General features: G+C 43.3%; 1 protein-coding gene across 1 annotated transcript in view; it reads right to left on the minus strand.

The window, feature by feature from the left end:
• Positions 1-16,812, minus strand: part of MAP4K3 (mitogen-activated protein kinase kinase kinase kinase 3) — a 187,945-nt gene extending 171,133 nt beyond the window's left edge. The window contains exon 1 of the mRNA XM_052649831.1: positions 16,510-16,812. Within this exon, the coding sequence (XP_052505791.1) occupies positions 16,510-16,605 (96 nt within the window). The 5' untranslated portion in view covers positions 16,606-16,812. The remainder of the gene's footprint in view (positions 1-16,509) is intronic.
• Positions 16,813-17,245: the final 433 nt, after the last annotated feature.

Below are 17,245 nucleotides of genomic sequence, written 5' to 3' on the forward strand. Positions count from 1 at the left end.
CCAGGGCCCTTAGAAGAAGAGATACAAGAGAGCTTCACTTCCTCTCTGTCACGTAAGCACACAGTAAGACAGTAGATGAGGGCAAACCAGGAACAGAGCCCTCACCAGAAACCAACTGTGCTGGCACACCTTGGTCCTAGAATTCTAGTCTTCTAGTCTTTAGAACCATGACAAAGTAAATTTCTGTTGTTTAAGCCATCCAGTCTATGCTGTTTTGTTTTTGCAGCTGGAGCTAAGACAGCATCTAACTAACCAAGGCTTAAATAGTTTGACGATTAAAATCAGCGATAGTGATTAATTAGAACTCAATAAATAAGAATCTTAAAGTCCAAAAATAAATAAATGGAGACGTAAACGGACAGAGGAGCCTGGCGGGCTACCGCCCATGGAGCTGCAGAGTCGGACATGACTAAGAGCCTGAGCGCGGCAGAAGCTCTTCATCACAACAGTGTCAACCAGTAAATGCAGAAGAAATGGATGGAGCCACGCCACCACTGTTTTGCAACCGTCATAGCACTAATTCGAGTAAGAATCATCAATGGAAGCTAAAACTAATGGGTGTAAGTTAGATGGAAAAGGAGGTATTATATATCTCACAGTATCTCCCCACAAATTACTTATTAACTACAAAAAGAAAAAAGTTAACTCTGTAGTGGTGAAATCTGGCAGACCCTTGTTAATCAAGTGATCAAAACTAACATTAATAAAGGGGCAAATCAACATCATGTGCCTCCTGATGTGGTTCACTGAGTACACATCATCCCTTACACACTTTTCTGCCCAAAATGTGTAACCTGAATTTAACCAAAAGGAAACACCTGATACCCCAAAAATGAAGGACATTCTGCAAAATAAATGACACACACTCTTCAGAAATGTCAGTGTCTAGGATAAGAAAGCAAGGCTAAAAAACTATTCTAGATGAAGAGAGACTGGAAAGTCTTGAAAACTAAAAGCAATGAATAATCCTGTGTCAGTTTCTAAACTAGCAGGCAAAATGCTCTTATGGACATTATTAAGACCACTGGAGAAATCTGAATAAGGTCTACACATCAGAGAGTAATATTATCTTAAAAGTCTGACTCTGAAGTTTCATTTAAGTGAAAATATTTGAGAAATAATGTGAGTTGTATATACATAAAGGAGCATGATGCTTGTAATTTACTCTCAAATGATTAACAGAAAAATACTGGGTTAGCCAAAACGTTCATTCAGGTATTTTCTTAGGATGCTATGGAAGAACCCAAATGAACTTTTTTTTTGGCCAACCCAATAATATGTGTGCATACATATATATACATCTAGAGAGAGAGAGAGGAAAAAAAATGACAATGCAAATGTGACCAAGTGCTAACCATTGGTGAATCTGGATAAGGGTATTTGAGAGTTCTTTGTATTATTCTTCTAATTTTTCTGTGAGTTCAAATAATTTTTTTTAAGGCAACAGAAATTCTGAATAGCAGATGAGACACAGACACAATCAAAGATACTGAAGGCATGAACCATACTATAAGACAGAATACAGAGCTGAAAAATCATGATGTTATGCCACATGACGAAATACAAAGAAAAGGACACAACGGTTGTAAAGAAAAAAACGATAGGAAAAAAATAATCGTCAAAGATGTGCCAGCTTAGAATTTTCCAGAAACAAATATTTTTATTTAAATCCACATCTAGAAATATCAAGGTAACACCAGAGTCAAAGAAAAAAATCTTAAAATCAGTCAGAAAGAAAACACTGATTAGCAAGCTACAAGGAACAACAGATTGACAAGAGACTTCTTATCAACAACAGAATATCTTCAGAGCTCCGAGAGAAAGTAATCGTTAACTTAGTTATACTACACTACGTTATAAAAGTTAAGACAAAAATAGAGACATTTATTGAAAAAAAGAGACTGAGTTTTACCTTTACACAGCCGAAGGGAGAGGGGGAGGGAGGAATGATAATCTACCAAATAATGCTAAACAGGAAGAAAACTGAAGCCAGAGAGACACCGTAAGATGCCAAGAAACAACAGTGAGCAAAGAAACTGAAAACCATATGGCTGAACGCAAAATAGCACTGTATGTATAGAGCAATGATAGTAAACACTCAAGCCAAAAAAAGCAGGGTAGAACCAAACTAACAGACAACGCAGAACAGAAAGGTGGGAACTGAGTTGAATCATTCTCAAGTCCATGTACTGACCAGAAAGAGAATAAAGATGCTTTAACCTTATTACCCATGTTGAAATTTTAAACCAGGAGTATAAAAATAAAATGTATAAAAATAACTTTTAGCCCAACAGAGGGAAAAGGGATGAAATAAAATTCATCCAGTAGTGACCTAAGAAGGTTAGAAAGACAAGACTGGCCCTAACGAATTTGGAAAATATACTGCAGTTCAAATGAGTAGCACATTTTCCGAACATTTCTTTGTCTTTATCTTGGATATCTGAAATATTATCTATCACATCTCAAAATATGAACCCTCACTTTAGTCAGAATGTCTGTTACCTCTTTGCTCACTTAGGTCCCACAGTTATAATGTGTATACATACCTACTCCTTTGGAATGGCTTCACTCACAAATGAAAAGTTTTCTCTCTATAAATGAAAACTTAATTATTTCTTTGACTCCCAGGTCAGATTCATTCTTCCTGGAAGTCCTTACTAAATTAACACCAACTCACCCTTCCCTTAAATTGAATTTTCTATAGTATATAAAACATGTTATTGCTCTTTTAATTGTTCAAATACCGCTTTAGAAATGTTCCTCAGATGTTCCATTTTAGGCATACCTTTGTGCTTGCTTCGGCAGCACATATACATTTTAGTCATAATTTGTTTCCTTAATCAGATTATAAGCTCAAGATCAGAAAGAATTCTTTAGGATTTTCTAAACAATAAAGCACAGTGTTGTTTGTTTTTCTCTTAAGGATGAAGCAAACTTTTATTTTCCTTTAATAAGCACAAAATATTAATTTTGCAAAATATGCACCAATTCATCTCATACATAAAGCTCTAAGGAGTTTGTTTTAATCTTTAGATAATATAGTTGAAGTGGACAGCTTTTAAAATTCATTTCCCCTGTTTTCATTTTGCCAATTTTAGTAAGAGTCCATATGCTCAGGGCTAAAAATGTTCAAGGTTAAATCAAAGGAAGTCAGACACCACTAGTACAGTGAAGATTTTAATAAAAACTGAAACTGTGGCTCACATTACAAATACTGTACCACTATGAAGAAATATTACATAATAGCTATCTTTTACTATATTAGTAGAGGAAGCAAATGATGAAATTTATAAAGAAGAAGAAAAGGCAAACATTAATAAGTTAAAGGAGAGCTAAATGAATGGAGAGAGAGCACATTCACAGATCACAAGGCTCAGTACTGTTAAGATCTCAATTTTCCACAAACCGAACTGCAGATTCCACGTAATCCCAATAAAATCCCAGTAGGTTACATATGGGATAAAATGTCACAGAATTATGCACACAGATATGAAAAAATGAGTGCATGCAAAAAGGGGTGAAATTTACTAAGGTCCAGTTAATTACATTGTGTCAATCAATCTTCCTGGTTTCGATAATGCACTACAGTTGGGCAAAAGTATCAACACTGGGGGAAGCTGGGGATCGGGTCCACGTCCTTTTTTTTTTTTTTGCCACTTCCTGTGAGTTTTTTAATCACTTCAAAATAAAAAGTTAAAATCTCAGAAGGCTTTTTCATATCATTGAAATGCTGACTCTAAAATCTGCATGGTAAAAATAAAGGACCTAGAATACAAAAAACAATTTTGAAAGGCGGGGATAAAGTTGAAGGACTCACTGTGTGAGGGCATGCTAAGTCGTTTTAGTCATGTCCAACTCTTGGCGACCTTATGGACTGTACCCCGCCAGGCTCCTCTGTCCATGGGATTCTCCAGGCAAGAATAGTGGGGTGGGTTGCCATGCCCTCTTCCAGGGGATCTTCTGGACCCAGGGATCAAACATCCGTCTCTTTCATCTCCGGCACTGGCAGGCAGGTTCTTTACCACTAGCATCACCTGGGAAGATCTCACTACTTGATTTCAAGACTTTCTATAAAGCTACAGTAAGCCCCCAGGTGGCTCAAGGGGGAAAGAATCCGCCTGCAACGCGGAAGATACGCGAGACCTGGGTTCGATCCCTGGGTGGGGAAGATTCTCCAGGAGTAGGGCATGGCAACCCACTCCAGTATTCTTGCCTGGAGAATGCACATATGCACAAGCACGACTGAGGTATTGTTGAAAATATAGCCAAACAGCTCAATGGGACAAGACAAAGTGCAGAATACCACACGTACTGTCAACTGATTGACAGTACTTATCAAAGGTGCCAAGGTAACCATTTGCGATTCACTTATATCACATTCTAGAAGAGCTTCCATAGTGATAGAAATTAGAACAGGAGCGGAATGGTTGAGGGGGGCAGTGCTGCATGATTGAGAGGGGACACAAGAGAATTTTCTGAGGTTAAGGAAACCATCTACCTTAACAAAGGCATGGGCTGCAGAACTATATATGTCTAAACTCCTCTAACTGAAACATTTAAGGTCTAAGCATTTCACTCTAAGTAAGCCATAATTAATTTTAAAAATATGCAACAGCATACAAGTTTTATAAAATATCTGTCTACAAAGAAACATCAAAATACTAAGAATATTCACCTCTTGGGAGTAAGCTTATCAATCATTTTAATTTTCTTAGAGTTTTCTTATTGTCTATTTTTTGCTTTTAAAAAATGTACATTATAATCAGAATACAAAAAACTTTTCAAATTTATGCCAGAATAAAAATATCTAGCTCATATCCTACTGCTCCATTCACTAATTCCTTACATCAATTATCCTCCAAATCTGCAGCATTTTTCTTCAATAGGACACATTTTGCATCTCCTCGTGTTAATCCCTGAGTAAGCTGGGAGAAAGGTTCTGGCCCTTATCAGCCTCATTTGTTGTAAGACACTGCTAAACAATTGTTATTCTGCACAGAAAAATGAAGGGAAGTCTTTATTATTCCTGTTTCTTTATAGAGTAACCACAGCCAGAAAATAAGGGGTGAAAAAGAAAACCTCACAGATACCTATTTTCTAATAGAGTATTCAAACTGTCAGAGCTCCCCTTCTCAACTTCACTGTCTCTGTAACTGATGCCATTCTCCCATGGACTGATTTAAACAAGTATTTATAAAGCACCTATTACATGCTTCTCAATGAGGCTTAACATTAAGTCCTCTCTGAATCATCTCTCTTCATCCCTGTACTTCTCCACAAAGCCCTGTCAAATTTCTCTCCAAGATGCTTTTCATCTATCTGTTCTTTCCATTCTTCCCTTCTGTTTGCCTTCTCTGACCCATTCCCATTGACCTTCCTCTTCGATCTCTGTATAGCTCTCTAGTACAGTTCTGTGAGTCCCTGGAGGTCCCTGGGAGCTCTTTCTGAGAGTCTGAAAAGTCAAAGCTATTTTCATAATAATACTGAAACGCTATTGGCCACCTTTCACTGCGTGGACACTTGTACTAACCGTACAAAAGCAGTCATGGTAAAACTGCCGGTGAAGCGTTAGTTGTTCAGTCTTGTCTGACTCTTGATGATCCCACAGACTGTAGCCCGCCAGGCTCTTCTGTCCATGGAATTCTCTAGGCAAGCATACTGGAGTGGGTTGCCATTCCCTTCTCTAGAGGATCTTCCCAACCCAGGCATTGCAGGAGGATTTTTTACCATCTGAGCCACCAGGGAAGCCCAAAACTACCCATGCCTTAGCACAAATCAAGGCAGCAGCCCCACAATGTATAGCAGTCAACTGTATTCTTCGCGCACTCACTGGGAAAAAACAAACCAGTTTCACTTAAGAATGCCCTTGTGGAAGCATCATTATTAATTTTATTAAATCTTCACCCTGAAACACTTATTATTTTAATATTCTATTTGATGAAATGCATAAAACACTTCTACATTCCAAGTACACTGGTTATCATCTCAAACAACAGCACTGGTGACTGAGCTGCAAACTGGCCTAGCCACTTTTTCCACAGTACACTGTTTGTACTTCAGAGACCCACTGACTAACTGTGATCATTCGTGTCTAGATATCTGACATTTTCTTGAACATGAACAAAATGAATTTGTCAGTTCAATGAAAAAACCAACAGTTTGTTGCAGGGGATGCATTTGGCACTTTCAAATAGAAACCCGAGTCTTGGAAAACTTGTATCTACCATTGATACTTTAAGACTTTTCTGATGAGATGAGTGATGATTTGCTGGACTGTGTAATGAAAGGTGGCAACCTTTGGAAGGTCTGGATAATGTCGTGAATCCATATTTTTCAGTGAACAATGCATGATGTTAAAAAAAAACATACATGGGTAAAAATGATCTGTTTAAAATTCAAGAGAGACTAACAATTAAGTGTTTTACCATAACAGTAGGTCTTAGATTCTACTTTAAAACTAACTTTTAATTGTCAAGTTGTTGGAGAAGGCAATGGCACCCCACTCCAGTACTCTTGGCTGGAAAATCCTATGGGCGGAGGAGCCCGGTTGGCTGCAGTCCATGGGGTCGCTAAGAGTTGGACACGACTGAGCGAGTTCACTTTCACTTTTCACTTTCCTGCATTGGAGAAGGAAATGGCACCCCACTCCAGTGTTCTTGCCTGGAGAATCCCAGGGACGGGGGAGCCTGGTGGGCTGCCATCTATGGGGTCGCACAGAGTCGGACACGACTGAAGCGACTTAGCAGAAGCAGCAATTGTCAAGTTGTAGAGAAGTATCAGAGGAAAATACCCACAATTATCTGAAAAGGCTAAAAAAATATTTTCCTTTTCCAAAAAAATATGTGCCAGAGACCAGATTTCCTTTACATGTCAACCAAAACAAAATATTCCAATAGGCTGAATGAGGGAGAAGGGAATGGCTACCCACTCCAGTACTCTTGCCTGGAGAATCCTGTGGACAGAGGAGCCTGGAGGGCTGCTGTCCGCAGGGTCACAGAGTCGGACACAACTGAAGCGACTTAGCATGCATGCATGCATGCACTGGAGAAGGACATGGCAACCCACTCCTGTATTCTTGTGACATCCTGTCACTCCCTATATACACAATTTTACCTGGCTTCTAAGAAGTTTATAAATTGGTCCTGCCTTACCTAGCAAATTTTACTTCTCCATGCTCCTGCACATGGGTCTTCCATGTTAGTCAATCCTCCCTTTTAGTCTCTAAACCTTTACTCCTATAGTTATACAGTCACTCCTCATCTGGAAAGCGTCTACCATTTCCTCCTCTCTCCCTGTCTCCTCCAATCTAAACTTTCTCTTCCTAAGGGGCCAGAGGCAAAAAGGACAATGTCTCGAAGGTGAGATTTAAACTATCCGCGGCACATAATCTTTCTAAATTGTCGATCACTACATTGTAATCTATATATTACACAGAAACTGTACTTCAATTTTTTTAAGAAGTTTGCATTTTATAGGTAATGAAGGAAAGATTCTTCGAACAGAAAGTGGATGATTTATACAGAAAGAACTTTCTTACCATCTCAAGTTTTTAAGATGATCTTAAACAAACTAAATATATGTCTTATTTGGACGTACCTAAATTTACGGTCACATCTAAAATTTTTCCAACAGATTTTTAGGATTAAAGGAGGCAACACATTGTCACATGAAGAATCCAAACCTATAACCTCAGGTCAAGGCAGCTGGAAATGAAACATGGCATCTTCCAGCTGCACCTCCACCAAAAAAGAACTGTAAAAACAAAGCTAAAACAAACATGAGCTCATCTCTCAAATCTAAGGCCTTTTGGTACTGGTGAACAAAGTCCTCTTCCTGATTTGAAGTCCAACTTAATCATATTTTCAAAACACAAAAACCAGTATGTAACAGCTACATATTTTTTTTTTACTAGTTACTAAATTTCTTTAGTTTAAAATGACAAGAGTATTCTTACCTGCATGTAAGCTATGAACAGTGCTTATTATGCAGAAGATACATTAAGCCTATTGATTTACCTTGGTCCTAATAATAATCCATAAGGTTTAATTCAGTCTGTACCCACTGTGGCCACAACTGTAGGTCAAGCCTGATATCATCTCCACTTTAAAACTTGCTGTGATTTCTCCAAACCAGAAATAATGTTCTCCCTTCCTCTAAACTTAGGCAGTAGCACATGGTTTCTCTCATGCTGGTTCATTCATTCATTCCACAAATATTTACTGTGAGTCTAATACATGTTAGGCACTTTGCTACGTTCTGGGGATACAGCCGTGGACAAAACTAAACCACCAGCTTCTTGGGCTTACACTCTGGTGCGGGGAGGAGGGCAATAAGCAAATAAATATAAGGTGACGTGTGCCACAGTGAGAATTAGGGAGAGTAAGAAGCAGAGCTGAATCTTTTTATGAAGCTAATAAAACTTAAAAGTTCAGGCCTCCTCACTCTCCTGGGCCTCTAAGAGTGCTGAGAGCTACTGGGACGTGGAGGGTGTTGCTGGGGAGGAGAGGCAGGGTGGGTGGCATCCGGAAGCATCTCTCTCTGCTTAAATGCCTGACGAGCCCTCAGAAGAGAGGGACCTGCCTCTAAGGTTACAGCATTTGCTGGGACACCTTTTCTAATTCTAAATACTCACTTTCACAGCAAACATTTTATTCTAATGTATTTGCTTCCTCACTGAGGGTACCCAAATAACTGTATAAAGTTCAGGCCCTACAAAATTTGGACACATTCTGGGTAAAGACAGAAGTGCGGAGGAGTTGTTTTTTATAGGATCGTAAGGAATGGACACATTAAAAGGTGACATTTGAGCTGACATCTGAGGGAAACGAAGAGGCAAACCATACAGATACTGGGGGAGGGGAATTTTCAAGCGCAGACAGCAAGTGCAAAGCCACTGAGGCAGCAGCAGGAGGAGCAGAGCAGGTTAGGAGACAGCAGCAGGGGAAACAGCAAAACACAATAATAAATATTACGACTGACAGTGAACCATTACTGAGTATTAGGTGACAGGCTCTGTCCCAAATGGGGCTTCCCTGGTAGCTCAGACGGTAAAGAATCTACCTTTTCATACTGTTCATGCGGTTCTAACTAAAACGAACATGGAACAACAGACTGGTTCCAAATAGGGACAGGAGTATGTTAAGGCTGTATATTGTCACCCTGCATATTTAACTTATATGCAGAGTACATCATGCGAAATGCCTGGCTGGATGAAACACAAGCTAGAATCAAGATTGCCAGGAGAAATACCAATAACCTCAGATACACAGATGACACTACCCTTACGGCAGAAAGTGAAGACGAACTAAAGAGCCTCTTGATGAAAGTAAAAGAGGAGAGTGAAAAAGCTGCCTTAAAACTCAACATTCAGAAAACTAAGATCATGGCATCCGGTCCCAACACTTCATGGCAAATAGATGGGGAAACAATGGAAACAGTGGGAGACTTTATTTTTTGGGGCTCCAAAATCACTGCAGATGGTGACTGCAGCCATGAAATTAAAAGATGCTTACTTCTTGGAAGAAAAGCTATGACCAACCTAGACAGCATATTCAAAAGCAGAGACATTACTTGGCCAACAAAGGTCTAACTAGTCAAGGCTATGGTTTTTCCAGTGGTCATGTATGTATGTGAGAATTGGACTGTAAAGAAAGCTGAGCACCGAAGAATTGATGCTTTTGAACTGTGGTGTTGGAGAACACTCTTGAGAGTCCCCTGGGCTGCAAGGAGATCCAACCAGTCCATCCTAAAGGAAATCAGTCCTGAATATTCACTGGAAGGACTCATGCTGAAGCTGAACTCCCAATACTTTGGCCACCTGATGAGGAGAACCGACTCATTGGAAAAGACCCTAATGCTGGGAAAGACTGAAGGTGGGAGGAGATGGGGACGACAGGATGAGATGGTTGGATGGCATCACTGATGCGATGGACATGAGTTTGAGCAGGCTCTGGGAGTTGGTGATAGACAGGGAAACCTGGCATGCTGCAGTCCGTGGGGTCACAAAGAGTTGGACACGACTGAGCAACTGAACTGAACTGAAAGAATCTACTTGCCCTGCAGGAGACCCAGGGTTCTATCCCTGGGTTGGGATGATCCCCTGGAGGAGGAAATGGCAACCAACTCCAGGGTTCTTGCCTGGGAAAACTCCATGGACAGAGGAGCCTGGCGGGCTACAGTCCATGGGAGTCACAAAGAATTGGACATGACTAAGCACCGTGGACTGCAAGGAGATCCAACCAGTCCATTCTAAAGGAGATCAGTCCTGGGTGTTCTTTGGAAGGAATGATGCTAAAGCTGAAACTCCAGTACTTTGGCCACCTCATGCGAACAACTGACTCATTGGAAAAGACTCTGATGCTGGGAGGGATTGGGGGCAGGAGGAGAAGGGGACGACAGAGGATGAGATGGCTGGATGGCATCACCGACCTGATGGACGTGAGTTTGAGTGAACTCCGGAGTTGGTGATGGACAGGGAGGTCTGGTGTGGTGCGATTCATGGGGTCGCAAAGAGTCGGACACGACTGAGCGACCGAACTGAGCTGAACTGGAGCAACAGACACACAGGTGCAGACGCACACGCACGCACACACACTGTCCCAAATACTTTTTTACACATCTCCATTTTACAACTGAGGAAACTGAGGGACAGAGAGAAAGATTAGGTAATTGGCTAGTGGGTGGTGAAACCAGGTAGTCTGACTCCAGAAACTACTCTTAAATCACTATGCTGTGCTATAGAGAGGTTGGTTGTCCAGTTTATGAAGTGTCAGGACAATCTCTCTGCCAGTAAGAGATTTAATGTGCTAGAAAAGGGGAAATCAACACGGTTTTGATCTCAAATTATGACAGCTAAAAGTAGGCTCACATTTTATGCCCCTGTACATAAAGTACCAAGTCTTATCCTTTTCACTATTACACACACAGTTCCTAGAACCTTTCCTTTCATATTACAGCTATTCAATGTGGGGCAAGTGTTAAATGGACTCTCATGAGAGAATGACTAATTATTCATTCTCAATACAAAACAATTAGATGTACTTTTGAATTCTGGAGGTAAGTACATCTTTAGGGAATCAGAGCCTAACAAAATCAGATAACCTGTTTGTATCCACAGAAATTATTCAACAATCTGTTCCACTGTCACTTTCCACCTCAAATAAGTACTGAAGTGAGAAAACTCAACCTTGATTTATCTCACTCTATCTTTCTGAAGTTAAAGACTACTTCCTCTGGTCCCTCTCGACTTTGTTCTCCATCAAAGTAAAAAAGATGGGCATAGCCCTAGATACTCATGTTTTATTTTCTTTCAGCTGTTCTTTCCTAAATGCTAAAGGTCTTCACGTCTTAACTGAGTTTTCCACAAAAGTTCTTACAAATCCTGACTACAATGAAAGAGTGTCTGATGGTATTAACTGGAATGCCTGAAAGACTGCAGAGTTACAAACAAGCTGACACACAATCCACTGAACACTTGAACATACAAATTAATTTCCTGGTTGCACTATCCCGTCTTCAATTCTTCTCCCGTCAGCTTTCAGAGACTCTCTACACAGATCTTCACATGAAAGCTACCCTGGAGCTCAGCCTCTCTACAGCCTCTGCTCCAGAGGGAATGACTTCCCAACACACATAGATAAAATCAGTATCAACATTTCCAAAGCATGTTCTACAAGACACTAGTTCTAAGGATAAGCAACTCGAATTACAGAGAAGAATCCCAGCGTTAAGTAAGTCTGGAGTTTGCTGGCTTAAGCATTGTTTACCAGGTTTGTTTACCATAGGACTTCCTGGTCTTTGGCATAACTCATAGTACTGCTTTCCTTGGAGCATGCTGGTCACACTTTGGAAAACACCTATGAAGTCCAGTCTGAAGACACACATGATGCTAAGGCTTCAAGACTTACCAACTGAGTTGGGACACACTGTAGCATCTGACAAAAGAGGGCTATGAGGCACCTTTGGAGAAAGATGTAGTCTGTGAAGAGGTCAGCTGGAGACAAGGAGCTAGAACTCAGGAGAAGGTACAAGCTGGTGGCATCTGGGAGTGTCCACAGGGACCAGGCCAAAGCCACTGAACCAACCGAGATGCTCTCTTAGAACACATGAAAACCGGTGCCTCAAATTCACCTTGCCTCACCCTATCTCCAGCTTTAGTCTCTTCTCTCTAGCTGTAAATCTAGAAAAACATCTGGACACAAAGACTCTAAGGGTAGTAAAAATACAAATTAAACAGGAAAACTGCCTGAGAAAAATAGCATAATGCATGTGGAAATCATATTAATGTTAACAAATGTTGGTAACGTGATATGGTATATAACTACCTAACCTCTCCAAGAAATCGCTTTCAAATGACAAACCTACAGCTCTCCAGTCTTTTCTTTCTTAGGATCATGGACCTCTTTGAAAATGTAATAACACCAAAAGCCATCTCTCCAAAAAACACACAAACATACAATGTTAAGTCTATTAATTTCAGAGGATTTCATGGGCCTCCTGAGGCTCAATCAAAGAGCCCCTTTTGGCTGTCATCTCACAGGTCCCTAGGTAACTCCTGCTACAGATACTTCATCTGACAGATAAAGTCCAGAGTTACAAGACATTTAAAAGTATTATGGCTGTTCTTTTAAAATTATATGTTCATGTACTTTAAGACAGTGCAGTGCATGCTAAGTCGCTTCACTCGTGTCTGACTCTGTGCAGCCCTATGGACTGCAGTCATAGGGGAGCCAGGCTCCTCTGTCCATGGGATTCTCCAGGCAAGAATATTGGAATGGGTTGCCATGCCCTCCTCCAGGGGATCCTCCTGACCCAGGTATCAAACCTGTGTCTCTTACATCTACCTGCACTGGTAGGGGGGTTCTTTACTACTAGCATCACCTGGGAAGCCCAAGACAGTGCAGAGGAAATGTATTATCTGTATTTTTTTGGTCTTAAAAAAAATTAAAACTTGTTGACTGACATAAGTCATTGAACACCACAAACAGAAGGGCACAAGATGGTAATAATACCTTCAAACCAAAACAGCTCTGAGAGGCTAACTGATTTTACAAGGCTACAGAGCTAATAAATTCCAGCTCTTTCACATCCTGCTGCTGCTGCTAAGTCACGTCAGTTGTGTCCGACTCTGTGCGACCCCACAGATGGCAGCCCACCAGGCTCCTCTGTCCCTGGGATTCTCCAGGCAAGAATACTGGAGTGGGTTGCCATTTCCTCCAAGGCATGCATGCACGCCAAGTCACCTCAGTTGTGTTCGACTCTGTGCGACGCCATAGACAGCAGCCCACCTGGCTCCTCTGTCCACAGGATTCTCTAGGCAAGCATTCTGGAGTGGGGTACCATTTCCTTCTCCACTTCCACATCCTAGCTCAATACTTTTTAACCAAAACACACTACCTTAAATATAATATGCATATTATTACATTGCATAGGATATAGCTCTCAAAACAAAAATCCCTTAAAATACCAACCCTGTAAGAATGACTGTACATAATCAGGCCTCTAACTTATTTACTTAATCGGATCATTCCTTTTTTAGCACCTAAACACTGATAAATTAGGAAGCAAACTACTAACTTTTGAAAAAAAATCCTTTAATGCACTCCTCTCTAACACAATTTGCATAAACAAGGAAAGTCAAAAGAGCAAAACAAATATCAAAAAAACAATGCTATCTTTACAGCATGAACACGATTATGGATAGACAAAAATACAAATAGTTTAAGCTTTGGGTTGTTCAGCAAACCGGGGATATGATGCCAAAAACCACACAGTTTCTCCGTTTTGGGTCCCTGGTACTAGAAGAGTCTGGCAGGCAGGGATCAAGCATCTATTATCTGATGTCCACTTGGCAGACTCTACAAAAACAGTGAGGCCTGGCTGCACAGCAGGACTTAGGTATACTAACTACTACTTAAAGATCCTCTCTGACTCAGAGTGCGGCTGCAACTAACTGCTGAACTAAGTTGTGTGCCTCTGTGTCTTCACTTCGATAATACATGATCTGCCCATGTATTAAGTTAAGAATTAAGAATGCAGTCCCTAAAGCAAACTGATTCACGTTCTGGCTTGGCCACTTACCATCTTTGACAGGTTACTGCAACTTCCTCAAGCCTTAGTTTCTTCTACTGCAAAATGGAGTTAATAACAGTGTCTACTTCCACGGGTTGTTGTAAGATTAAGTAAGTTAATACAGGACGAAGTCTTAGAGCAGTGCCTGGGAAGTAACACTCTATAAATGTTAGCTTCTATTATCATTATTTTAAACAGATGACAAAATTAATCAACTTACACCTGTACTGCACTTAGATGTCCTGAGGAAATCACAGGCCTGAATTTTTTTTTTTTTTAATCATGTGGCTTAACTACCAGCTGTTTTTTTCTAAACACAGTAAGTACATGGCCAATTATTCTTGTAAAGAACTGATAAAGAACTTACTGTCCACACCGCCACCTAAGACTGACACATTAGCAAAGTTTCAGTTAACTTTTCATCTCAATACAACAAGACTTCCTTAACCAACTCTAAATTACCTGGATTCACTCACTTCAACTTTCACAATCACTACAAATTCCAAACACAGTAACATAATGGTTATTCTTACAGTGGCCTCCTAACTGCTCTTCACCTCTGTCCCCCATCTCCACCCCCCAACACTGCAGTGATAAAGCTTGTAAAAATCCAAGTCTAAATTCACTCTTCTGCTTAAAACCCGGCAATGACTCTTCATTGTCCTAGGGAGAAGTCCCACCTCCTCGGGGGACCTATTAAGAGGCCTGCTCAATCTAGGGCCATTCTCCCTCTCTGGCTACTCAGGCCATACAGGCCTTCTTTCAAATCCTCACCCTGCCCTTGGGGGCCTCCAAGCCTTCCCAGATCATGCTCCTTCTATCTGGCATAATCCCCTCTCCCCAGTGCCTCTGACTCCCCTGAGGAGATGTACATGCTCTACTAGCCCTAATCCTAATCCTCTCTTCTCTGCAGCACAAAAGGAAACTGCAGTAAGACAGTTATTGAAATGGCTGTTTACTGTTGTTCTTGTCCAAAAAATATAAACAAGTAAGACTTGCGAAGACCATCCCTCTTTCAGTGCTACAACCCAAGTGCTTAAACACACAGTACCTTATATACAGTGCCAGCCTGCTAAGTCTCTTCAGTTGTGTCCAACTCTTCGGGACCCCATGGTCTGTAGCCCGCCAAGCTCCTCTGTTCATGAGATTCTCCAGGGAAAAATACTGGAGTAGATTGCCCTTGTCTACTCCAGGGGATCTTCCCCAACCAGGGATTGAACCCTCATCTCTTATGTCTCCTCCAAAGGCTGGCAGGTTGAGCCACCTGGGAAGCCCTTATACACAGCAGGTATGCACAAGACACCCGTGCTGTCCATGGAGAGAAGCGGTGAGATAAGTAGGAAGGGAAAGCGACTCATTCACAAAACAAGACTCCTGCAGAATACTGGCTGCATTGTGTTGCATACCTAAGTTACCATACGCATTACAAGTGACCTCAAAGTAAAAATCTTCTGCTTAAACGTGGGCAAAACAAAGTTCAGACTCAACTCTCCAAACTAAACTTAAGTTTCTCTATGCATCCTCAGGTGTTACGTGAAACTCGAGGAGTTCCACTTCAGTTACCAGCAAGAAGATACACAACCAAATCAAGACTGCTGCCACATTTGGCATGAGCGTCCTCTTGGCAGCCTCTGCGAGGCCAAGAGTTGAGCTGGCCAAGGGAGCATGATTTATCTCCCACATTTAGAAGTGGTCCCTCTACAACAGGAATGCTGTGCTACTAATGGACTTTGAATTCTAACCTTGTCAAACCAGTACCTCCCCTAAGTGTTCAAGTCACTTAAAAAAAAAAAAATCCTACGTGTCACTGACGGAAATAAGTTTAATAAGGCATTACAATCCAATTTGAGATGGAGAAAAAGTTGCTCTTTCGAAAGAAAGGGAGAAAGGAGTCATGCTAACCAGATCTCTGTTACAAAAGAAAGTCATTACTTGGAAAATTGAAAGAAACGGGCCTGCGGATGCTAAGAGACGAAAGGTGGATGACACTGCCCAGAGTAATGACCATCGCCGGGCCTGGTGGGCAGCAGACGCCAACCCAGCGCGGAATATCCCGGTCCGTGCGGAGCACGCAGGTTTGACACACGCCAAACCCCTGCCGTCCGGCTCGTCGCACTGCCCCTGCCAAAGCAACAAACGCGCAGACCCTCTCAACGCGGGTCAAGAGCAGAGCTGCCGCCGCCGATCAGCGCTTCCCGGGAAACGCGCGCCCGGGGCAGATCCAGGTAAGGACGCGGGGGTCTCGGGGTTAACCGTCTGGCCCTTTGTTCGCTGCACAGCCGCGGAGCCCCTGGGCGCCCGCCGCGCCTCCTCCCCCACAGCTCTCGGGCGCCGACAGGCAGGGCGGACTCCGGCGCCCCGGCTCGCCGGCGCCCCCCGCCCTCCCCGCGGCGGGTCAGCGCCCCGCGGCCTCGGCGGCGCGCGGCCCCTCGCCCTCACCTTGTAGACGTCGCCGTAGGTGCCGCTGCCGATGCGCTGAATCAGCTCGAAGTCCTCCTGCGGGTTCCGGCGGGACAGATCGAAGCCGGGGTTCATGGCGGGCCCCGGGTGCCCCCCGCCTCCCTCCCGGCCAGGGGAGGGGGGGCGCTCAGGGGGCCACACGGAGAGTGGGAGCCGCGGCCGGCCCCCGGCTCCCCCCGGCGGTCACAATTGCCCGGCTCCACGCTGCGGCCGCCGCCGCGGACGACAACCACCGGCCTAACCGTCCCCGCCCCCCGCAGCCCGCCGCGGCGCCGAACGCGGGTCACACCCACACGGAGCGGAGGACGCTCGCAGCCCCTAGCTCGGGGTGAAACTCCAACATGGCTTCCGCCTTGGCCGCTCCTCCCCCTCCCCTTACTCCGGCTCCGCCACCCTCCTCCCCTTTTCCCGGCTCCCGCCCGACTGCGCAGCCGCGATCCCGGAGGGAGCGCTCCCCGGCCCCGCGCGCAGCCCGCCCCTTGCGCGCTCCGGCTCCGCGCGCCTCCCCGGCGCGGGCGGGTGGCCGGGCCCTACCGGCCCCAGCGGCCGCGGCTTCCCGTGGGGGCGGGCCAGTGTGCGGCCGCCGCCAGCCAGGCCGCGCCAGGAAAGCTCGCCTGCCCCCGGGACCGTGGATGGGCACAGGCCGACAGGAGCGCCTTGTCGCTTGTCATTCCCCCAACGATAAGTTTGACGTCGCCTCCTTAGGCTCCCATCC

This window comes from Budorcas taxicolor, chromosome 11 (assembly GCF_023091745.1).
Source record: "Budorcas taxicolor isolate Tak-1 chromosome 11, Takin1.1, whole genome shotgun sequence".
NCBI classification, from domain to species: Eukaryota; Metazoa; Chordata; class Mammalia; order Artiodactyla; family Bovidae; genus Budorcas; species Budorcas taxicolor.